The 24,412-nt window shown below is 43.6% G+C and overlaps 1 protein-coding gene across 2 annotated transcripts in view; it reads left to right on the forward strand.

The window, feature by feature from the left end:
- The first annotated feature begins 422 nt into the window (after positions 1-422).
- The window catches only part of SKOR2 (SKI family transcriptional corepressor 2), a 42,697-nt gene continuing 18,707 nt past the window's right edge, over positions 423-24,412 (forward strand). Inside the window, exons 1-6 of one of the 2 annotated variants that reach the window (XM_070452601.1) lie at positions 423-792; positions 2,901-5,539; positions 6,562-6,625; positions 6,960-7,034; positions 19,356-19,421; positions 19,802-19,900. In XM_070452601.1, coding sequence (XP_070308702.1) covers positions 2,951-5,539; positions 6,562-6,625; positions 6,960-7,034; positions 19,356-19,421; positions 19,802-19,900 — 2,893 coding nt within the window. In that variant the 5' untranslated portion in view covers positions 423-792; positions 2,901-2,950. Of the gene's footprint in view, positions 793-2,884; positions 5,540-6,561; positions 6,626-6,959; positions 7,035-19,355; positions 19,422-19,801; positions 19,901-24,412 lie in introns of those variants that run through there. The other variant, XM_070452602.1, reaches the window with a different exon arrangement.

Below are 24,412 nucleotides of genomic sequence, written 5' to 3' on the forward strand. Positions count from 1 at the left end.
TGCACAGTGTTTCAATGGAGCGCTGAAACTATTCTATACCCAGGCTAAGTGCGGTCTCTCTATCTTCAGAGACACAGTGAGGCTACAGATTTGCGCTGCGTACCCGAGGGAGCATTAGCAAAGGAGGGTGGCTCAGAAAAATGAGGGGAGGAGACGATAATGCGCAGGGATACAGTCAATTTAGAGGCGTCCTTCTAGAATCCGGGGCCTCCAGGATCAGGTCCCCGGGATGCACGCAGACTACAGGGCTCTCTACGGCTGAATCAGATCTGCGGCTCCAGCACCGCGGCTGCGCTTGCTCCGGGTTGGAGGGGTTGTTGTCGATTGCTGGTGGGTTTAGGTGTTAGCTTTCGTGCCTGCTGAGAAAGGATCTGCTCGCTCTGCCTTTCGCTCTCCCTCCTCCCTCCCTGTAACATGCCAGCCCTTTAATGTGGAGTGTCAGGGAGACGGTGACGTCACCTTGCCCGCTGGGTGGCGTCCCCTCGGTCCGACACGAGTTCAGAGACAGAGAAAGGCGCTGTCAGACTGCGCTCCACCTGGGGCTCGCCTGCCGCGGTTTCAGCGCGCCCACACTTGATGCGGTCGAGGGGACGCCCCGCCGCAATTCGGGCGGTCCTTCTCAGCCGGCCGGGGTACCAGCGCCGTTAGCGCCGACGAGCGCCAGCATTTGCACGCGGAGCCCTCCGAAGTCCCGCCCGCTGGATTCGAGGACCCGCTTGGATGCTTCGCCTCCGAGCGACCTCAGAAGATGGGCCCGCAGCCACGCGAGTAAAGACAGCTAGGGGTTACCAGGTACTGCCGGAACCAGCCGGCGCCCACTCGGCTCGCGGTCCGTGATTTGGGATCCCCAGCGGTGGGATTTTCCCGGTGAGGTTGAGGGGCAGCGGAGGGCTTCGGTAGTGATTGGTTTGGGAGCCAGGGGAGTTTAGCTGGGGGTCGTTGGCTCGTAAGTCGGATAAGGAAGTTCGACAGCTTCCTCAGATCAACTAACTTTTAATTGTCTCTTCTTCCCTCACTCACCTAAAAAAAACAAAAACAAAAAACTCCCTACCTAAAGCTCTTGTTTGTGTCTCTGCTCTGACAGGAGTTTCTGGGAGCGCTTGGGGTGAAATTGGATCACACCCAGTCGGACACACGTCTGCCCGATCTAGCGCTGCGGAGCCGGCGGGTCTCTAACGCAGAGCAGCTCCCCGATAGGGCCAGGCCCGCTGAGCACACCGCTCCGGAGCAAGTTGCCATTATCCCGGGGTCTAATAAGATGAGAATCTTGTTTGGGGGGCGGGGATGAGCACTGAAGGATCATTTGGCAAAGCTAGGGCTGGTTATTTCAGGCCCAGGTATCACGGTGCCATTTAACGCCCTCTCCCCTGGAAATACTGATCCATTCGAAGTGACAAGCCCAGCTTTCCTCTCGTTGATCGCGTTTGTTCAACCTTCCTGGAGGCCACGGAATGTAATGAGAACTGAGGATCCAGGGGTCAGAAGGGCGAAGGTTGTCAGGATAGACGTCAGAGGAACCCAGAGAGGACAAGGATATGACCATCTGGGTAAAGCGGAATGCTAGTGTATTCAGTGAAATCTCTATAGAAACAAACTCCAGTGGACTTGGGGGAGGGTGGCGATGCCACTGCCACTAGTGATTTTCCAGGGCAAACCACACTTTTAGCAGTTGCCCTGGACAAGTAGCTGTGCAAAGGTCACCGTCGGTTTCTCAGGGAATGAGCCTCTTTGCTTGTTTTGACTTCGTGTCGTCACAAAGGTTTCTTTTGCTTGCTTTTGGTGTATTTTCAATTTACTGGCTGTTTTCCCCCATTAAGTACCCCACTGACCAGAGATGACAAGAATTTTACTGCAGGCCCAACCCAGGGCTTCAGCTTTCAGCCCTCCCACAGATTATCAAGGCCAAGGTTTATCCCTACCGTGGGGCACGTTTTCCCGGTATAAGGTGAAGAGATATCTACACAAATCAGAGAAAGAAATGTCACAGAAAGTGGCTCACCTTACACCTAAATTTGCCTTTTCAAGCCCACCAGTAAGGATCCCCAAGACTGTTCAGTTTCTTTGCACTGATTCTGGGCTTAACACTCTAGCCTGGACTTATTTGCTCATTGTCGTGGAAATGACAGGAAAACAGTATCAATATTTTCAACTCTACAACTTCATCTTTTTAATTGACCTATTAGAGCCAGAACCACTCAATTTTGCAAGTAGCTTCTAGAAAACTTGAAACACCTATTTTGGTGTAACCTTGCATATAGCTCTGTACATTTTACCCCAAAATTTCTAACTGAAGTATCAAGATATCTAATGGCAAAGATCAGGGAGAAGGGCTTTCGTTTGCCTTAATGAGCTATGTCTCAACCATCAGTGAATTTCCCCCAAGGAAACCACAGATACCACAAACATTGCTTTTTTAAAAGGCTTGGGTTTATTGTTTTAACCAAAATCAATCTATTTTCAAGCAAATGTGAATGGTCTCTCTTTTACAATTTGGGTTTCAATGGTCAAGCCTGTTTTCCATAACTTCTGTAACCTGTCCTAGTTACAGTTGTCATCATTACTTCCTAATTTCTAACAGGCATGCCATTTTATTCTAATGGCTTCCATAAATCCGGGATAAGGTCTTGAGTTTCTTAGGAAGTGAATTTACTTCTTAGGAAGAATTTACGTGGGATATTTAGAACTGAAGTACTTCCAAATCCCCGCGTTTCCAAAGGATCACCTGAAGTAATTTAAGACAGAGGACTTCCCTGTGTCCGAAACTTGGTCCCTTTGCCCAGTGATAATTATATCTTAACCGAAGGACGTTACTATGATAATTCTTCAGTTAACCGCACAACCCACCCCTCTCTTTGGTAAACTGAAGAGCTCTAGCCAACGCTTTCTCCTTTCCCTTCCAGTCTCCAAGGCTGACCCGGAGGGCTCGGCCCGGGCTTCCCCGGCGGAGGAGATGGCTTCCAGCCCGCTGCCGGGGCCCAACGACATCCTGCTGGCATCGCCGTCGAGCGCCTTCCAGCCCGACGCGCTGAGCCAGCCGCGACCGGGCCACGCCAACCTGAAACCCAACCAGGTGGGCCAGGTGATCCTCTACGGCATTCCCATCGTGTCGCTGGTAATCGACGGGCAGGAGCGCCTATGCCTGGCGCAGATCTCCAACACTCTCCTCAAGAACTTTAGCTACAACGAGATCCACAACCGCCGCGTGGCGCTGGGCATCACGTGCGTGCAGTGCACGCCGGTGCAGCTGGAGATCCTGCGGCGCGCCGGGGCCATGCCCATCTCCTCGCGCCGCTGCGGCATGATCACCAAGCGCGAGGCTGAGCGCTTGTGCAAGTCGTTCCTAGGAGAAAACAGGCCGCCCAAGCTGCCCGACAACTTCGCCTTCGACGTTTCGCACGAGTGCGCCTGGGGCTGCCGCGGCAGCTTCATCCCCGCGCGCTACAACAGCTCGCGCGCCAAGTGCATCAAATGCAGCTACTGCAACATGTACTTCTCGCCCAACAAGTTCATCTTCCACTCCCACCGCACGCCCGACGCCAAGTACACGCAGCCGGACGCAGCCAACTTCAACTCGTGGCGCCGTCATCTCAAGCTCACGGACAAGAGCCCCCAGGACGAGCTCGTCTTCGCCTGGGAGGACGTCAAGGCCATGTTCAACGGCGGGAGCCGAAAGCGCGCGCTGCCCCAGCCCGGCACGCACCCCGCCTGCCACCCTCTCAGCTCGGTCAAGGCGGCCGCGGTGGCGGCGGCGGCGGCGGTGGCCGGGGGCGGGGGGCTCCTGGGCCCGCACCTCCTGGGGGCGCCCCCCCCGCCGCCGCCCCCGCCGCCTCTGGCCGAGCTGGCCGGCGCGCCGCACGCGCCGCATCACAAGCGGCCGCGCTTCGAGGACGACGACGACTCGCTGCAGGAGGCGGCCGTCGTGGCCGCCGCCAGCCTCTCGGCCGCCGCCGCCGCCAGCCTCTCGGTGGCCGCAGCCTCGGGTGGCGCCGGGGCGGCCGGGGGCGGCCCTGGGGGCGGCTGCGTGACCGGCGCGGGCGCGGCGGCCGGCGCCAAAGGGCCGCGCAGCTACCCGGTCATCCCGGTGCCCAGCAAGGGCTCGTTCGGGGGCGTGCTGCAGAAGTTCCCGGGCTGCGGGGGCCTCTTCCCGCATCCTTACACCTTCCCAGCCGCCGCCGCCGCCTTCGGCTTGTGCCACAAAAAGGAGGACGCGGGCGCCGCGGCCGAGGCCCTGGGGGGTGCAGGCGGCGCGGGCGCGGCTCCCAAGGCCGGCCTGTCGGGCCTCTTCTGGCCGGCTGGCCGCAAGGACGCCTTCTACCCGCCCTTCTGCATGTTCTGGCCTCCGCGGACCCCGGGCGGGCTTCCGGTGCCCACGTACCTACAGCCCCCGCCGCAGCCGCCCTCGGCGCTCGGCTGCGCGCTGGGGGAAAGCCCGGCCCTGCTGCGCCAGGCCTTCCTGGACCTGGCCGAGCCCGGCGGCGCGGGCGCGGGCGCCGAAGCGGCGCCCCCGCCGGGTCAGCCCCCTCCGGTTGTGGCCAACGGCCCGGGATCCGGCCAGCAGCCTCCTGCGGGCGGCGCGGGGGCCCGCGACGCGCTCTTCGAGTCGCCCCCGGGCGGCGGCGGCGGGGACTGCAGTGCGGGCTCCACGCCCCCGGCCGACCCCGGCTCGGTGGCCGGGGGCGCCGGAGCGGGCCCCGCGGGCGCCCGGGGCCCCGCGGCACCCCACCCTCACCTCCTGGAGGGGCGCAAAGCCGGCGGAGGCAGCTACCACCACTCGAGCGCCTTCCGGCCGGTGGGCGGCAAGGACGACGCGGAGAGCCTGGCCAAGCTGCACGGGGCGTCCGCGGGCGCGCCGCACTCGGCTCCAGCGCACCACCATCACCACCACCACCACCACCACCACCATCCGCACCAGCACCACCACCACCCGCAGCCGCCGTCGCCGCCGCTGCTGCTGCTGCCGCCGCAGCCCGACGAGCCGGCCTCCGAGCGCCACCACGCGGCCCCGCCGCCGCCGCCCCCGCCGCCCCCGCCGCTGGCCCCGCAGCCGCACCCGCGAGGCCTTCTGTCCCCCGCTGGCACCAGCTGCAGCTACCCCAGCGAGGGCAGCTCCGAGGACGAGGACGACGAGGAAGAGGAGCAGGAGGTGGACGTGGAGGGCCACAAGCCCCCCGAGGGCGAGGAGGAGGAGGAGGAGGAGGAAGGTCGAGAGCCCGAGGACGACGACGAGGAAGACGAGGAGACGGGGGTCCTGCTAGGGGACCCCTTGGTCGGCGGCGGCCGATTCCTCCAGGGCAGAGGGCTGGCGGAGAAGGGGAGCAGCCGGGACCGCCCGCCGGCCGCCGCGGGGGCTTTCCCGCTGGCGCTGAACTCCTCGCGGCTGCTGCAGGAGGACGGGAAACTGGGTGACCTCGGCGGCCCGGACCTGCCCCCGCCGCCGCCCCCGCCGCTGGCCTCGCAGAAACCCAGCGGCGGCCTCGGCAGCAGCCCTGGCAGCCCGGTCCACCATCCATCACTGGAGGAGCAGCCCTCCTACAAAGATGTAAATATCCCCTTTAGGCTCCTTCTAGCTAATTATTATTATTTAAATGCATCTTTAGGCTGAATCGGTTACATAGGCGCAGGAAAGATGAATCACCAGATTTCCCCACGGAAATGAAATATTCAGTGTGTTTGGAAGGGCTTCTTTCCTACCAAGGGTCCTCCATAAAATGTCGTTTAAGGTCTCTCTCTTACAAAGCCTCTGGAAGGCCTTGGGGCCTCTTTTCCCTCCCGTGTTTAAATTGGCTGCTTGTAGAAGTTGGGAAAGACCCCATAAGTTGACCAAGTCGTTCCTCTAATCTGCCGATCTCCTTTGCCCATGGCCGGGGCGCCCCCCCTGAGCAGTTCCCCCAAAAGCAGTGGGGCCACAAAACTGGTGCAGTCTGAATAATCCTATCATTTTTCTTCTATATAATTCAGTGCCTCCCCCAATCATGACCCCAAAAGATCACAGATACCTTGACTTCAAAAGTTAGGTTCAGTTTCATTTGAGCTGCTTTAATGGATGCTTGAACCCCAGAGCTCTAGCCAGAATGAACCCTTCTGTAAGATATTGTGTCCAGTAAAACAAAAGACAGGCTCTTTAACAAGACTGGCTTCTCCCAAACCAGTCTCCACTCAGGAGAAAGTGCTACCCAGGACCCCTGAAGACCAAAGTTAAATTTAAGTGGCTCGGCATTCAGTGTTCACTCAAGTGTGCATAGAAAGCACTCTCAAGGACTTGAGAGTCAAGTGACTCTGTGCTAATGTGTAGATGTGACAAATAATGTGGCATGTTCCTTTACAGAGTGTATAATAGGTGCATATTTAACATACTACTTCGTAAAGGATAGGGCAGGTACATGGAGTCGTGCACTTGTATTTAAGCCCAATAACTATTCAAAGAAGATAATCATCAAAAAAATGAAGTCTCCTGAGGCTCCACGGAGTCACTTTTATTGATGCTTCTTCCTGCTGACTGTTGACATTAGCATATGGTTTCATCCAGGCATTGATTTGTGTGTCTAATTCTTCTCCATACAGAATCAGAAAACTAAGGAAAATAATCAAGTTATTTTATCTACAAAGGACGACAACAACTTTTCAGGTAAAAGAAAATAACCTCCCCGTTTTCTTTCCTGTATTTAACCATTTCTGTGAGGCTTATACCCAGCATTTTCCTGCTCACACCGCCATTCTGTGGGTTTTCATCCACTGTATTTTATGGGTTTTTTTTAATGTCACAATTTATATTTTAAAGAGCTGCATTTCTGTAGTTTCCAAGCAATGACAATTTTTCAAATAACAGCACCATTAAATATGGCGTTAAATGGCGTCAGTACTCAAAACATACACAGATACATGTTAAAATTCTTGGATATCTTTGTTTCCCACTTGTCTGTATAGATCACTTGTAGATTTTGTGTTTTGTTTGATTCTAGATAAGAACAAGGAGCATAGCTTTTTCATCACAGACTCTGATGCTTCGGGAGGAGATTTTTGGAGAGAAAGATCAGGTAGGCTGGGACAAATAGAAGGAATGAGTAGTCAGATGACAGAGAGAAGGGTTGAAATTCATAATCAAAAGACTGAATATTTAGTACAAGGGTAAAGATAAAAAAATCAATTCCTAGTAGATATAACTAAGAAAAGCACAAATGGGAAAGCAGTGACATTAATAGCAATAAGATTATTAATTGCTGGGCATATTTCAGAAGAAAATTCAGAAATATATCAGGTTACACAATGAAACAGGCTGGAAAAGCATAAAATGACAATAATTGAAATGTTCTCTTAGAAACCTTCCATTAAAAAGGATCACAGCTTATTGCTTTTAATATCTGTCAGAAAGACATTAAAGGTGTTTTATGACATCTATGCCAACATTTATATTATCTCCATGATAATGATCTCTACACAAAATGTATAATACATTTACAAAAATTACATTATACAAATTAAATGAAACCACCTTTTACTGATTGCTAAATGTCTCCAAGGGGTTTGGGAAAGACGTGATTAGAAGTTTTGATACTAAGTTGTCTATTGCAGTGTCTTAAGGAGAGGGTTTTGTTTCTTGGGAAAAAGGAATCTAATTTTCCATTTATGTAATGCAAACTGCCTTGGCTTTGACTATTCACGGTTAATTGACTGTCAAACGAGGTTGTTATCCTGCGGCAATGTCTGCAAATTTGCCTGTCAAATGAGACAGAGAGAGCAAGCTAGGAAGTGAGGGAGAAGGAGAAGAGTGGTGTGGGGAGCAGAAATAAAGAAAATAGGATCTTAAAGAAATCTTATATAACAACAAAGTACAATGAAAAAGGTCTCCAAACCTTTGTTTTTATTTTCTCATAAAGGAAACTTCTCAATACTTTAAATGGCAAAAGGCAAAAACATCTATTTTAATGAAAAAAAAAAAAAACTGAATGTATCATAGGAAGAAAGCTGTATATATTATGAGATATTTCCAAATTATTTCCTGAATATTTTATATAAATATCGATCAACATCCAGTTTGGGTTGACTTTGCTAAGGAGTTACTAAGAATAATTTAGTGGTATGTCTTTGGCCACATCAAGTCTCCATAAAATTCACAATGCTGGCTTTTGTGCCTTGTGATTTTTACCTGGTTGTTAGCATGTTTTAAGTGTTTTTCTTATCACTTTCACACTAAAGTATAACCCTTTAAGAAAAATATTTTTAAATCACCTTTCACGAATTTGCTCTGTGTCTAACATGATAAAGTTTTTTAATGTGGATTTTTCTGTGATAATCTAAAGTGCACACATAAAGTCACAAAGGCAGTGATTTTTGCCCAGGAACTACCTTTTCCCTAAGTGTGACATTTGACAAAATTGAGGCTTGAAATGGAAAGGATTGCTACCAAGGCATTTCTGATGGGTTTGCACACACACACAAACACACACACACACGGGTTTATAATTCTATTCGATTGATTCTCTAATATCTAGCCATTTCCCAGACATTTCTGGATAGTCAATTGCTTTTCTTTGTTTGATATGTGTAGAAATTAATAGCCACTGGAAACAACACATTCATGAATATAAAAAAACAATTTTGAGAACATTTCTCAGCCTCAGATCAAATGATATTTAGCAGCTCTGTATAGCTAAAAATAAATTTTAAAGTAGCCCAATTTCTCCCATGCCTGGAAACCACCAATGGGAGTCTATATGTATCCTAGTGAATACAAATTAATCGAGCTGTTTCAACAGCTGATGTAGATGGAGACCTTTGCTAGGTCGGTGTTGTACAACCAGTGAGTACTTAAGAGAATTCCCATTCCTCTCTAACCAAAATAGACACAACTCAGAAAGAGTTTAAAAGTGGTGTCATATCCTAGTGGCACTGTCAATTTTGGGGGAATTTTTATCTGTTTTTAGTTTACGTACAACCCTATCTTTGAGCATTCCTATGAAGCTCAAAGTCTAATAAAATGAGAAAACTTGCAAATAGCAATGACTTATATTTTTAAAATAATGTATAACCCACTCAGAGACAGGATGGGGATCCCACTTTTCATTTACTTAAGACAAGTTTTAATTTCATGTTGCTTGTTAAAATTAGTACTTTGTAATGTATATGCTTAATTTTAAGGTTGTTTTTCCTAAGTTTGGAGGTTTTTATTTTGGCTATTGGTGATATTAAAGTTAAAATTATACTATATATGTATTTAATATAAAGTAACACATTTAGGGAATAATTCACATGAGACTTCATTTCACTAAAGCATAACTCATTAGAAGTCTCTCTGCATCTAAGCTCTAACGCTGGGTGCAAGTTTTAAAGAAAATAAAAATAAAATTTTATAAATATTCTATAAAAGATTTAAAATGTACATAGTTTTTAAAGAGGTATTAATAATTTGTACAAAATTGTGGTATAATTTGATGTTTAAATTGTTAAAACAGTTTTCATAGATTTAATGAGAAGATCCAAGTTTCACAATCTGAAATCATCTTTTTGGAACTTTAATTTCCTACCTTGTCCTTAATAGCTAGTATTCATAATTCTTATAAAAATTTTAAGTCAACATTTCAACAAATGTGTATACCCATTAGAAATCTAAATGTATTAGAACATATTGATTTCTTTACTGAATTACCTCTTTTTGATTCTGTATACATGAATAGTCTCTGTAGATTTGTTAAAAACTGAATTTCTCTTCTTTGTCTTCCTCCAATTTTCATGGCTGGGCTGGTTCAATTTGAATATGAGTTCCTCCTGGCCTTGGAAGGGGTGAACCAAGGATGAAGCAAGAGTGGATCAAAACCACAGACTAGACTGTTGTTTGATGTTCAGATGGAAATATGAATGCCAAAAGGAAGGAAGTAAAAGTACAGTCAGGATCTGTGTTCACATAAAAATTCTTCAGTGCCTGGAACTCAGGGCGGTACAGTCAATAGTTATGTTGGTAATAACACCTAGTCAAACTATTGATCTGTTACTAGTCCCTCCCTCACAATAATTAATTTGATACAGATTCCCAGAGAAACTTGTTCGACATCGATTTTCCATATTACAATTTCATCCTCACATTATTCAGGGAAGCATGTAGGTAGTAGGTTATATCATATTATTATTATCCTGTATTGAATGGGAGACAGGTGGGACATGAAAGGGATGAAAATACATTATTGAAATGAACAAATGTTTGGGTGAAGAATATATTTTTAAAAATTTATCTTGGAATCTTGGGGTCACAAGAATTTCATCCTCATGGTTCCTTTGCCGAGCCTGTAGAAATGATGTTTTAAACACCAGAAAGTGTTAGGGAGTGTGGGCTTTTGTAGGACTTGCTGTACTTTTGGATGTACATGCTTGTAGGGAAGATCAATTCATGGTCTTCACAATGCAATGCACATTGGAGAAAATCCCAAAATGGTCACTCAGTTGACCTATGCGTGCATGCTCGTTTGCTCAGTCATGTCCAACTCTGCAACCCCATGGACTGCAGCTCACCATGCTCCTCTGTCCATAAAATTTTTCAGGCAAGGTATACTGGAGCGGGTTGCCATTTCCTCCTCCAAGGGATCTTCCTGACCCAGGGATCAAGCCTGCGTCTCTTGCATCTCCTGCATTGGCAGGTGGATTCTTTACCACTGAGCCACTTGGGAGGCCCCAGTTGGCCTGTTTTGGTATTAAGGTACTTAAGATCAAACTCTAAGAATCCATTCATTTAGCAAAGTGTCAAAAATCCAAATGAACCAAAAAAATTATGAAGCCTTGTGATGAAGTGCTTTGGAGTGGTAGCAATAGACTGCTTTATCCAGACCACCTTGCTGGTGAGTGGAGTTATTTTTCCCCATGTAACAACGGTTAACCTCCACATGTACATGATAGCATTCAATTGTTTATTTGCTCAATTACTCCACAAATATTTCAGAACACGCTCAGTCGTATCCGACTTCTGTGACACCCATGGACTGCAGCACGCCAGACTTCCCTGTCCATCACCAACTCCCGGAGCTTACTCAAACTCAGGTGCATTGAGTCAGTGATGCCATCCAACCATCTCATCCTCTGTCATCCCCTTCTCTTCCCAACTTCAGTCTTTGCCAGCATCAAAGTCTTTTCAGATGAGACAGTTCTTCGCATCAGGTGGCCGATGTATTGGAGTTTCAGCCATCAGTCCTTCCAATGAATATTCAGGACTGATTTCCTTTAGGATGGACTGGTTGGATCTCTTTGCAGTCCAAGGGACTCTCAGGAGTCTTCTCTGATACCACAGTTCAAAAGCATCAATTCTTCGGTGCTCAGTTTTGTTTATAGTTCAACTCTCACATCCATACGTGACTGCCAGAAATACCATAGCTTTGACTAGACGAACTTTTGTTGGAAAAGTAATGTCTCTGCTTTTTAATAAGCTGTCTGGGTTGGTCATAACTTTTCTTCCAAGGAGCAAGCGTCTTTTAACACCTACTGTATGCTAGCTATTTCTCCAGGCTCTAGAGATTCAGAGGTAGAATCAATACCAGTCCCTGTTCTCAAGTTACTTTCAATAAAAAAGAGGAAATGTATGAGCTATAAGACAGTATGAATAGTGCAGTAATCTAAAACAATATAACATCCAATAAGATTTATATAGCCATATGTCTCTTTAGCCAGTGTTTAATTTAATCATCATTATTGGATAATATCAGTATTTTATTTCTGTGCATATACAGTATAACATAGTATAATGAAATGTCTTTATAAACTACCTAATAAGTCAGTATGCAATTTATTATTTTTATGTGAATTTTTCACTCCCATGACAATCATAATTATAGTTTATCAGGAGATTTCTGACCTTTTTCTAAACATAAAGACTTGCTTCAATTTGTCCCTAATACAGATTCAGTTTAGCAACAGTATTTAGTTCTAGTTCATTTTTTTAGTTCATCATTTGAATTAAGTTTGGCCTTTGTTCCACCTTTCAGCCCTGTTGGTAACTGTTGAGTGAAAGTGAGTGTCAGTTGCTCAGTTGTGTCCTATTCTTTGCGACCCCATGGACTATAGCCCACCAGGCTTCTCTGTCCATGGAATTCTCCAGGCAAGAATACTGGAGTGGGTTGCCATTCCCTTCTCCGGGGGATCTTCCCAAGCAAGGGATCAAACCTTGGTCTCCCGCATTGCAGGTGGATTCTTTACCAGCTAAGCCACCAGGGAAGCCCCTGGTAACTGTTACGTTTCAGCCATTTCAAAGAAATTACATTTTTAAATGATTTTTTTAAATCCTTCCTATTAGTGGTCATTAACCTTACTCATAGCAGATGTTATACTTCTTTGTAATTAGAGGGACCAAACAAAGTCAAAGCAGCCAAAATTACCCAGAATCCAGAACCTTTCTCTATAGGTCTCTTTAAAATAAGACCCATGGCTTTAAAGCCAAGTAATATAAGATTAGGGGGATGCCAGTTTGGTCAAAATATTACCTACTCAAAAGTTTAAATGACAGCATTTTGCTTGCAATCCCAGAGTCAAGTTTTGCATATCCTTTTTGAATAACTTCAGTGAAGTTAAGTGATTTGAAATTGAATGCAGCGGGGTAAGCCAGTGAGACAGCTGAAAGCTATTGCAGGTCAAGGAAATCACGTGAAGTGGAGTCATCCTCGATTTCAATCCCTTTCATTGTGTGGAAACGCCAGCACCATTGGAATCTCAGCGTGGCTGCATCTTGTTATATGTATAGAAGTTTTAAAATCAATTTGATTTTCATTGGTATGATTCTCTAGTGTATTTAACATGCTATGGACGATTCCTGAGAATAGATAGAAGCAGTTACACTTCTCATGAATATATGGCAGATGAGGCACTTGGATTTATTATTCCATTCTATTTTAAAACAGGCTTATGAATTTTTTTTTAAATAAAAGAAGAAGAAAATTTCTAAAAAGCATAGACTGGTAGATCTGAGTTTTAATTTTCTCACCTACTAGATGATTTTGACTACTTTGGGTCTCATTATACACCTCTAAATTACTACCAACATTTTTATGAACAATGACTTGATATATTTAAATATATGTATTTGAAGTGAACTAATCCTCATATTTCAGATATAAATTTCTTTTTATTTATGGAAACATTTTCTTTTTGTGGCTTTTAATAAGATATATGCAACTCAAGGAGACAGAGAAGAACAATTTAAAACTCTCCAGAAAAAAAAAATTAAAAATAGCATTAATTGACAAGTTCTAGAACTCAAGAGAATTCTAAATGAATTCACAATTCACTAATCAAAAAAATTTGATATGCTGATTCAAGAAGCAATGTGTATGCAACTCACGATAAATTTTGATCACAAACTATAAACCCACCGATATTAATCTTGCTCTTGTTCATTCTTTTGGTTAATGGAGTTAATATTTAGTTAGCTCATTTTGTAGCATACCCTCTCCAGTGGTATTGATTTTCTTTTCTCTTCTGTTCTGTGACCTCACTACAGTGCCAAAAGTCACAGGGGAGGAGTTTAATGTAGACTTTAACACCAAGAAATTAACACAAGTCCACGTCCCACTGATAGAGGAGAAAATTACTTAACCTTGCTTTCTGTGTAATTGATTTTTTAATGCTTTAATGCAAAATGTTCTTAAAAACCTCTGTAAACCATACACTGTGCTAAATCTTGATTATTGTTCAAAGTACCAGTTATATAAATTGTAGATTAACTTTGACCTCATCCAAATTGTACCTCTAAGGTAGATTGTTAGGGGAACAAAAAATTAACTTCCAGAAGTCTTAACGTCAGATTATAAAACTAAGATTAATTATGAAAATTCAGTTTTCTTCACAAGTGAAACATACATAAGAGTCTCTCAATCAACAGACGCCAGGCCTGTGCTGGGGCTGCTGGGAGGCAGAGTGCAGGACCTCAGCCCAGCCCAGAGGGCATGACAGTACCCTGGGAACTATGTGCAGACAAGCTTTGCGTACACATCTTGCCTTCTCTTCTAGGGTCCATTCCTCTGCACCGGAACACCTATGGTAGCACATGAGTCCCCATGAATGACAAAAACATGTGGATGAAATTTTTTATTCCTCATCCAAATGTTAGAATGCATGTGTATCTCATGTATAGACACAGCCCCAAACCACAATAGTTTCATTGACTAAATTTACCCTTCAGTGTGCATTTTCTGAAATGTATTTTCTCCAAATGTTTTTCATCAATTGTTGTCAACAACCATCCTGGGGGAACAGAAGGACCTTTCAAAGACAAGCAACTTGCTAACCCCTGGGGCTGCTGGCTGGGGTAAAGCCACAGAGTGCTGGTTGCAGGCTCAGAGGAGACTTTAAAAGGGAGACAGCCAAGATAAGGAGTAGGAAGCAGAGTGGATTGGAAGAAGGAAGGAGGATGTATTTCCATAGGAGGGCTAGGCAAATGCCAACAATTTTACTCTTCATCCAAATGTCAGGCATTTTATATTGTACCCTCTGTACTTAGATGCCCTGTATACATACAGGATACAGGACTTAAATGATCTTATTTATTGAATTTAAGTTTAGCTTGAGAACATAATATCTATTTAATCAACTTTTCCTCCCATCTCACAGCCACCAACAAACAGAACAGGTTATCTGACCTACTCATTTGGCTCTTCAAATTAAATGAGCTCTACAAAATGTAAGATTTTTTTTTGCAGTTGGAGGCCACAGCAGACGTGTATGTGAATTAGCATTTCCATGTTTTGGTTAACATTCAGTGCTATAGTTTTGTTTGTCCCTGGAAGAAATTTTCCAAATGTCAGATAGAAACAAAAATTGAAATAATCACAAACTTCTCCAGTAAACTGAAAATATCGAGTAAATCTTAGACTGTACAATGGATCAAAGTATGCTTTTTTGGTCTGTAGGAATGAGTTAGTACTTGAAAAACATTATGATATTTGGAGTTTCACAATAACATTAATTTGTATTTCTTTCACAAAGCAGATTGGATTAAATGAAGTACAAGCATTTGTGGAATGTATCTGTACCCTTCCCTAGAGCAGAGGCATGGGGGTTACCTGTAGAGCAGGATTCCTCTGCCTTCAGAAAGCAGATTTTCTAGCTGGGGAAGACCAAACTAGTGTAAGGAAGAGTCAGTGGCACTTGGGGGACTTCTGATTTTGGATGGACTAGTGGGGGTGCACCTTAGGAAAGAGAAACCACCTAACACAGAGCCAGCAGATGTCTGCCTTGGGGAAAGGGTTTGTGCTTAGTGACGGAGAAATTCAGGCTGGTGGAGCTGGATGGGACAGGGTTACTGGAGAACCTGGAGTGGATCATGCAGTGGAGACCACAGGGCACCACTGCAGGGGCTCGAGCAGATGTTTAACAGAAAGTCATTACGATTGTGCCTTGAAATGTAGCACTGGTCAATCTATTGGCTTTTTTAAGGTTTCCCCCCCCCACAACCTTTGGATATTCCAGTTTCACCCTTCATCTGCTATTTACTGCTCATGCCTGCTTTGGCGTGGCGAATGCTCACATCCATCTCTCTTGTACTTCCAATTTCTAATGACTGTGTGCGTGAGGGCAGAACCAGGGGTCGGGTGGAGATGTGGGACTGTCTGGTCCCAGAGGACCCTGGAGAGACCAGGGAAGCAGGAACCACGTGGCTCCAGGCTCTCTGGGCTCCGCTGCACTCAGCAGAAGTGTAGTTTCTCTGATGTGCGATCGTGCTGTCTCTACCCTCTTGGGGCGAGCAGCCTTCACAGGCAATGCCACGAATGTGCATTTGTGTAGACTCATCCAGAGCTGTGGCTCTTTTATGCATTTTATGCCCGAATTATCCATCATTCTCCAAGTTTAAGCTATTTCAACCATTTTCTTTATCATTAAGATCTTATGCCCCCCTCCACCCTGGCCTTTGTGTAACTTTTTTTTTTTTTTTAAGGGAGAATATAATGGGAAGATAGTAAGCATTTTCGTTTTGGGATGTCTCCAAACCCATTCATTAATTTTGGAAAAGTAAAATGCATTTAACCTGATGGAATATTTATAAAAATGGGAAGTTCATTGTCAACTAAATCTCATTTATTTAATCTACTATTAGACTGCTTTCTTTTCTTTTAGCCAGATGGAAAACATTAACAGTAGTAGTGAACAAACATATCCAGGCTCCCAGAGGTCATTTTTAACCACCATTAACAATCTGGTTTTCAGATTAGTAATATACAAAAGGCAACAGTCCAGTAAAGTATATACAAAAGGCAACTGAAGCTTCTATGCTCCTTATTTACCTTACATTGACCCACTTTTTAAACCCTGTGTAAGTGAGACATTTGAACCTTCTGAACTCAAAATTGGCAGATTTTCCTGAGAAGCTGTAGCATAATATCTGTTTAAAATAGACACTGATGTAAAATACTATTAAAACCTCTACAAAGTAGATGAAAACTTTATTATGTTACCAGTAGATTTGCCTGTTATTTATATAGTTTTCATTTACTACCTATTTGTTTAATGCTTCATAGATATGTAAACTTACTAACTGTGAAGTGGAAAAGATATGCATTTTTACATATCATATATTAATTTTTGAAATTAATTATCTAGTTGAAATGTAATATAAGGTAAATAGTCCACAAAATACATTAATAGATCAAAAAGAAACTGGTCTATAATGCGATAAGCAAATGGCTTCTAGAGTTGCTTATTCAGAAACTATCTCATTTAAATCATGTGTTGAGTGGTTGGGGAAGTTGTAGAATGATGAAATCTCACTATGCTCTGTAGATAGGTACAGAAATGTGTGCATGCTCGTTTCATTTCTTGTTCAGCCTCAATATGTAAATATGAAACATCTATGAGTTTAACTGATTAGCTGACTCTAAAGTAAACATAGGCAAAGCTGCACATAATATGAATTTATCTTCATTTTTAAATACCATTTTTCTTGGTTTATGGGGCTTCCCAGGTGGCACTAGTGGCCAATACAGGAAATGTAAGAGACGTGGGTTCGATCCCAGGGTGGGGAAGTTCCCCTGGAGGAGAACATTGCAACTCACTCCAGTATTCTTGCCTGGAGATTTCCATGGACAGAGGAGCCTGGTAAGCAACAGTCCATAGGGTTACAAAGAGTCAGACATGACTGAGGCAACTTAGCACACACGCATGCATTCTTGATTTGTGTATGTGTGATTCATGGTCAACCTTCACGTTACTCTTCTTTTAGTGTTAGTTGCTCGGTCATGTCCGACTCTTTGTGACCTGGTGGACTATAGCCCACCAGGCTTCCTCTATCCATGGAATTCTCCAGGCAAGAATACTGGAGTGGATTGCCATTTCCTTCTCCACGAGATCTTCCTGACTCCGGGATCAAACCTGGGTCTCCTGCACCGCAGACAGATTCTTTACCACTTGAGCCACCAGGGAAGCCTTTCTTTTAGATAATAGTAATTTATAGGAATTATATTGAGATCTGTATGTAAAATGCTTTGCAGATATTTTCTCATTATTTTACTATATGGAGAAGAAAGCCAAAGTATTAATACAGAGGTCTGTAGAGAGAAGCAATGTCCCAGATGAGAGTAAGAATGAGTTTGTGCAAATATGATCTAGATGGTACAGAAAATGGCTGCCATTAAGGAATTCAGGTATGCCCTGGATATTATTAACAATGGGGAGCCAGGGGAAGCACCTTCCCATAACTGTGCACATACTTGTGAATATTTGTGTATTTGTATTTACATCTGCACACATATGCACACATGCTCATCTGCACACACATACTCCTGACAGTCATCAGGTAAGCTACAGAATCACTGTTTATAATATCATGTGGAAGATTTCTCTGTCTGTCCTTGATACTATAGGCTGCTGCTTTGGGAAGAAGTTCTTCTTTCCTCTTTGCAGAAATTTTTACCTTCACAGTAAAGTTCTCCAGTATTCCTGCAGTGCCCAGGACCACTTCCATTCTATTTCTTGCTGAGGAAGGAAAATTAAAAAACAGTGAGAAGAGATTTGAAATGACCCATCTGATCTGTGCTATAATTTAGAATTCATGACTGCCCAGGTCCCTTTCAGTGACAGCTGGAAAGACTTTATTGAATACCTAGCATGTGTCCAGCACTGTAATAGGCACTGGCCATACAGAAAAGACAGAGCACCTGCTTCCAAATAGTACGCTGCCTCCTAGGTGCAGAAGGCTGCGAGGAAACAGCACCAGGGACACAGAAGAGCTAACCTGAGAGAGAGAGGAGGGGCATTCAGGAAACCTCCTCGGAGCACATTTGCTGGACGGCCACATCGCTTTAATGAAAATGGAAAGCTTAATTAAATTATTTGGATAATTGCAGATAGCAAGTTGAGATTTTTTAAAAATTCTGATAGTTGAACGATTACATTTCTTTGCTTATGTTTTCTGGATTATATAGATTCAATTTATGATTTAGCTATACACTTTCCTGGCTTGCTATCATTCTAGTTAGCACCTGCAAAATAGTTAAGAACAACAATCTAAGCTCTATCCATAATATGGTTTGTATGGTTGAAGACGAGTAATTAAGAAATTATCATAGTTAAGAAATTATCATCAGTAAGCATGTGATTGTTACAAAGTTACATGACTTATTTCACACCTCTCACTTAGGTTGATTTCCTCTTAAACAACCTATCAATTATTAGGAAACCATTTCCCTGGTGGCTCAGAGGATAAAGAATCTGCCTGCAATTTGCTTTGATCCCTGGGTTGGGAAGATGCCCTGGAGGAGGGCATGGCAACCCACTCCAGTATTCTTGCCTGGAGAACCCCATGGACAGAGGAGCCTAGTGGGCTACAGTCATAGGGTCACAAAGAGTCGGACACGACTGAAGCGACTTAGCACGCACATACACACACAGCAGGCTCATACATTCTCTCCCAGGGACAGCTAAAGTCTCCTCCCACGTCTTCTTCGCTGCCCATTTTGGTGACCCAAGAAGACTGAAGGCTTCTTCTTCTGGTCCTGGGGGCCTTCCAATTAACACAGGCTTCTTCGCTTCTAGAAACAGAGGGACTCTGATCAGACTTCTGCCAGAAATGTCGACTGTTCAACCTCCTCTTTTGCTGTTCTAACAGTTAGCATCGTGGTAAAGACTGGGTGGTGATGGGGGCCGGGATGCGGTGACATCGAGAGTGTGCTTTCGTGGAGCCACTATCGTGGTGTAGGTGGACTCTGACCTCAGTTCTGTCCCTCCAGTGGTTTAGGGGAAGGATACAGGAGCAAATGAGGACAACATCTGGCTCTGAGGACTTCCACTTTGAAGTTATATTAAATGCACTGTTTTGTAGATAGATAGAAAGTGAAAGTAAAAACTTGCAGAAAATAGTCTACACAAAACTAATATTTTTTCCTCCCTTTTACAAGGTGAACACACACAGGAGACGAATTCGCCTCATTCACTCAAAAAGGATGTAGAAAATATGGGGAAAGGTAAAGAAAAGTTTTAATTCTGTAGAACTTCTCTTAGCTTTAAAAGACTAAAGAGATAATAGGAGGATATTTTTGTTCTACACCATATTTTAAGCTTGACAAGCAACATATGAATAATATATGGACCATTGGGTGGATATAATTGAGATTAATGCATACATATCAATCAATACATGACACTGTAATATAATACTTTAAAATAATATATTACATTGATTTATATTCATGGATTTCTGCACAAAATCTATCCTATGTCTATGCAACACTTTTTAAACTAGTAAAATATTTTGTCTTATAATAATAAATTGCCATATATAACAGTTCTCTGGAGAGTTATTTGTAAAGATTAGTAAAATGACTCTTCTTTTTTTCTTTATTAGAAGAACTTCAGAAGGTTTTATTTGAACAAATAGATTTACGGAGACGACTCGAACAAGAATTCCAAGTGTTAAAAGGAAATACATCTTTCCCAGTATTCAGTAAGAAATCACTTTTATTTCATTGCATTATGATATTTGATAACATTTTTATTAGTCAGTGTAAGTACATGATCTTCCTGTGATCTCTTTAGTATTTGGAAATTTTAGCCTGTTATTTATTTTATTAGCTCACAGATAAAATTTCTATATAAGAACATTTTGGTATTAATTGTATTGGTAGATATGTGTTTGTGCATATATATATTGTGTACATTTAAAACATGTATGCAAATATACCTTTAAATATATAGATACATTTAAATAAATATATTAATATTTTTAAAACAAAAGAACTACTCAAGTATTTTTTTCTCTAAGGTAGGAAAAACAAAAGAATAGTTAATTCATTTTCTCAGATAGTGCTAGAGAGCTGCCTGGTACTTGAAATATGAAGATTTAAAATTTAACAATTCAATATACCTATATTTTATTAATTAAAATTAGTATAATTTTAGTAGTTTGAGATTCTCCATCCATATTTAGCATTAAAATTTCATTCCAGATTTATTGGCAAAAGAAATTATGGCATAAACCTGCTTGCAGAGTCCTAGAATTTCAGAAAGACATATGATAGGTGTCCAGATTTCTTAAATTCTCCACTCATGTTCTGAATCACTCTTAGATAAGTACTGGGTTGACCAAAAAGTTCATCCATGACTAAGTAAATCACAGTAGTGTTTTTCAAACTTTTTGAAGTTTCATTTAGTCATATTCCTTTCTCCAGAGAGAGGAAAGTGGGAAATAAAATAATATGTAAATATATTTAATTTTTTTCTGGGACACCTTGAGCATGTCAGTACCCTTTGTTTATTAAACCAGAAATCAGAAAACTCATGTTGATAATTCCTGGGCAAGAGTCACAGGCAAATATCTGGAAAAAGACTTTTCAGTAGTTGTGGCAATTTTAATAGTAGGGACACAAAGGTCTGCCAGAGCTTCTCAAATGTAATCGTCTGCATAACTGAAAGACTTGCCCTCTTGGGTAGCAGTTTTGAACAGTCAGACTGAGTTGCACCAGAATGTTTAGCAGGGATAAAAATGAAGAGGGCTCATGATGGAAGAGAGTTCTAATCACAAGAAACAACAGAGTTGGCCAAGTTTGGGCTCTATCGATATCCACATGGGAGGTTTGGAGCTCATGATGATACTTGAGTATTTTGAATTTGGAGAATGCTTGCTGTGGCTTAGAATAAGATCAAAGGGAAGAGAATGACCAACAGCTCTAGATAGTGTATTAGTATCATGATATTTGTAGTGCTAAGAAAAAGAGGAACATAGTAAAAATATCTTTGAGACCTTAAAAAACAGGTGCTTCCAAAGAATCCAGGATTCTCCAGTTTCTAAAAAAAATGTACCTTAAGAACGACTGTACAGATCCTTGTAGCAGTGAGTAGACACTGAGTGATTTGTGTCCCCTCTAAGCTGATGTTTATCTAATTGTTGAGTTTGCGGATCCAGCAGACTGGATCCAGACCCCAGTGAGTCCCCAGAGTGTCTGCCTAACTCCCTGTGAAGCCAGGATAGCCATAATTTTTCCCACTAATAAAAGTTGATCAACTGTTTTAAGGAATTGAGACTCCCCTGGCAGCACAGTGTTAAGACTCTCTGCTTCCACTGCATGGGGCATGAGTTCAATCCCTGGTCAGGGAACTAAGACCCTGCATGCCATGGCACAGCCAAGAAAAAACAAAATCATTTTAAGAAATTAAGTAATTTACACATTTCTTACTAATTATCATAAAACATATAGACGTTTCTGTTTTTTTCAAAAGTTGGGATCCCAGTTTCCATTCAGACCCATTACTCATCCTTTTGTTGTGAATTAAGATGACTCCTCTGTGTTGCCATGTGTATGAAACACTTCGATTAAACAACGGAAAAGTTGTACTCTTTTTTATCTGCAGTGTTCTCCACTGACCAAGGAAGTGATGTGGGTACCCAAGTTTGAATAATGCATGGTTTAGACCCACCACAAAGAGGCAGTTAATTTCACACCAGTGAAAATAGCAAATGCCCATTATGTGCTTGTTAACTAAACGTGAGAGGCCGTGAGGCTGGCCGACAGATTTAGATTTCACTCAGGTGGAGAGGGGAGGACGGAACTTTGTAAAGCCACATCAGAAGGAAGCAGAGAGGAAACCCAGCCAGAGCGTTTTACCAGGAGGTGGATTCAGTCAGGACAGTTCAAATCTAATTCCCTTAGAACACTGGGGACATAGGCTGTTATCACCTGTGACTTAACGATTCCAGGCTCAAAATCCCCTGAGCTACTTTGTGGCTCTGCTACCTCTGGTTGTAGGACCTTGGAAACTGTAACATGGGCCAGATAGTCCCAGTCTCATAGAAAGATGAAGACTACATGAGAGGATCCACGTGAAAGTCCGAGAGCATCCCTAGCATAGGATAAGTGCTTGATAGCATCAGCAGTGACAGTGATGGTGATGAAGAAGCAGGAGGAGGAAGAGGAGATTATTCATTAGCATTGAGTTCTTGAAAAGCATTTGTAGAATACAGAGCATGGTGGTTAGTAGCTGGGTCTCCAGGTTTGGACCCCGACTTCCCCACAGAGTGACCTTAGACAGATTTTTTACCTGACCTCCTTTTCAACTGTGGAATAATACTACTACCCACTTTGTGGCATTGCAGAGAGGAGTAAAATGTAAAAAGTGTTTAGCATAGTGACTGATCCATAGTAATGTGAGTCATTGTTACTATCACCATTTTAAATGTAATACTTATGTTCCTAAAGGGGCTTTATGGTAAAGCAACTGATATTAGAAAGCAGAACTTCTAGAGCTTTATCGGGCTATAGTTATAGAGGATGGGACAGGCAGCAAAACTGATTTTGATACAAGACAATTCCATTTAGTTGTCCAACTGAGCAGACAAGCGAAGAGAAGTCAGGAGGGGATCCTCAGGAAAGGTGGGAGAAATGTAATCTAGAATTGGGTAGAAATAAGAGTTGGAGGAAATGGATGAGGAGGAGCTTCACCTCTGTCAAGGTCATTGAGGTGATAGTGGCACAGCTGGTCCCACGTCCTGCAGTGACATCCTGTGTTTAATTGGACAGGAGTAAATGGTCAGAGGCCCTGCCCCCAGCATGCCAACAGGCTCTCCCACTGAGGACCGGTCTGATCATTGTTGCAGCTGCAAATCCAGTCATCATTTTGTCATGACACTGTATCTGCCTTTCCTAGTGAATCTCTCCTTCCTCCCTTCTCCAGCACCTGGCACCTTCCTTTATGACAGCATTCAGGCCTTTGCTGTAGCTTTTCAGTCCTTTTAGTGTCTTGCCACTAGCCATCAGTGTAACCTCAGAGCCTAGCCCTGACCTGGGACCTGCCAAAAGGTTGCTGGATGAGGTCACCATTGGAGAAGGCCCTCACACCGCCCCCTCTCTTTCATGTCACTGCTGCAGGGGGTAACCCTAGGTCCTCACCTTTCTTCCCCACTCCAGCTCTTTCTGCTTGCTGCCATTAGCCCAGCCTTCCTAAAAATCTACTTTGGTGCCACATCTTCCACCCCCTATAGTGATTCTCTGTTGCTGATCATATTGCAACTAATCTGACTCCTGACTGGCTTTTAAAACCCTCCATAATCACCCCATCCACCCTGCTTATTTCCACTTCTCCCTCTGTTCAGCTCATTACCCCACAGACAGCCTTCATCCCTCACTTTCCACCTCTGCACCTCTTGTTTCTCTAGTCCAAAAACCTCCCTCGTCTAGGTGTTCCTCATCACTTGGGACATTGCTCAAGTTCCGCCACCTCCAGGAAGCCTTCCCGCTCTTGCAGTATGCACTCTTTGCTGAAGTCCTAGTTCCACTGGTGTTTTGTGTTAGCTTCTCACTGATTTTTTCACCCTCTGCCTGACAGTATTGTAAATAAGTTGAAGAAAGAGTCTTTGTTGCTGTCTACCCAGCAAATTGTGGGCATACAGCATACTCTCAATCAATGGTTGATATAAGATTTGGCGTCATATTCAAAGAGATTAAAGCTCATAATGAAGATGAGGTTGGACCACTGCTAAAGGAGACTAGTGAGGACTCATGAATTGAGTCCTTGGATTTGCAGATATGATCACAAATTCATGGCACTGGAGAACCAAGTAGAAAGACCAGTAGTTTACAACAAGGAAGCACTAATGACTGAGGCTTTGTGAAAAACTTAGCTGGTAGGTGTTAATCACGTCATCGTTTTAGATTTTTATTTAAAAATCTGTTTTCCAAGTTCCTTTTAAGATTACGTCTTAGAAGACCCAACAACATTTCATCTATCCAAATATGGTCATCCCATCTTTCACCTATGACTGTTACTAGATTCATTCTAAGATCAGTAGAATCATAGAATTCTTCTTTGCTTGCTCTTTGTATAGTGTCCTCTGCCGAAGGAGGGAAGGGAGTTTATAAAACATGGTACTGATCAAAAGTCTCTATTAACCTTTAAAAGCAGTGACAACAAAATGAAGGCTGTGTAAATGAAATAAGCCTCCAAGCTTATTGCTTGATAAGTA

The sequence above is a fragment of the Odocoileus virginianus genome, chromosome 22 (assembly GCF_023699985.2).
Source record: "Odocoileus virginianus isolate 20LAN1187 ecotype Illinois chromosome 22, Ovbor_1.2, whole genome shotgun sequence".
Classification (NCBI taxonomy): domain Eukaryota; kingdom Metazoa; phylum Chordata; class Mammalia; order Artiodactyla; family Cervidae; genus Odocoileus; species Odocoileus virginianus.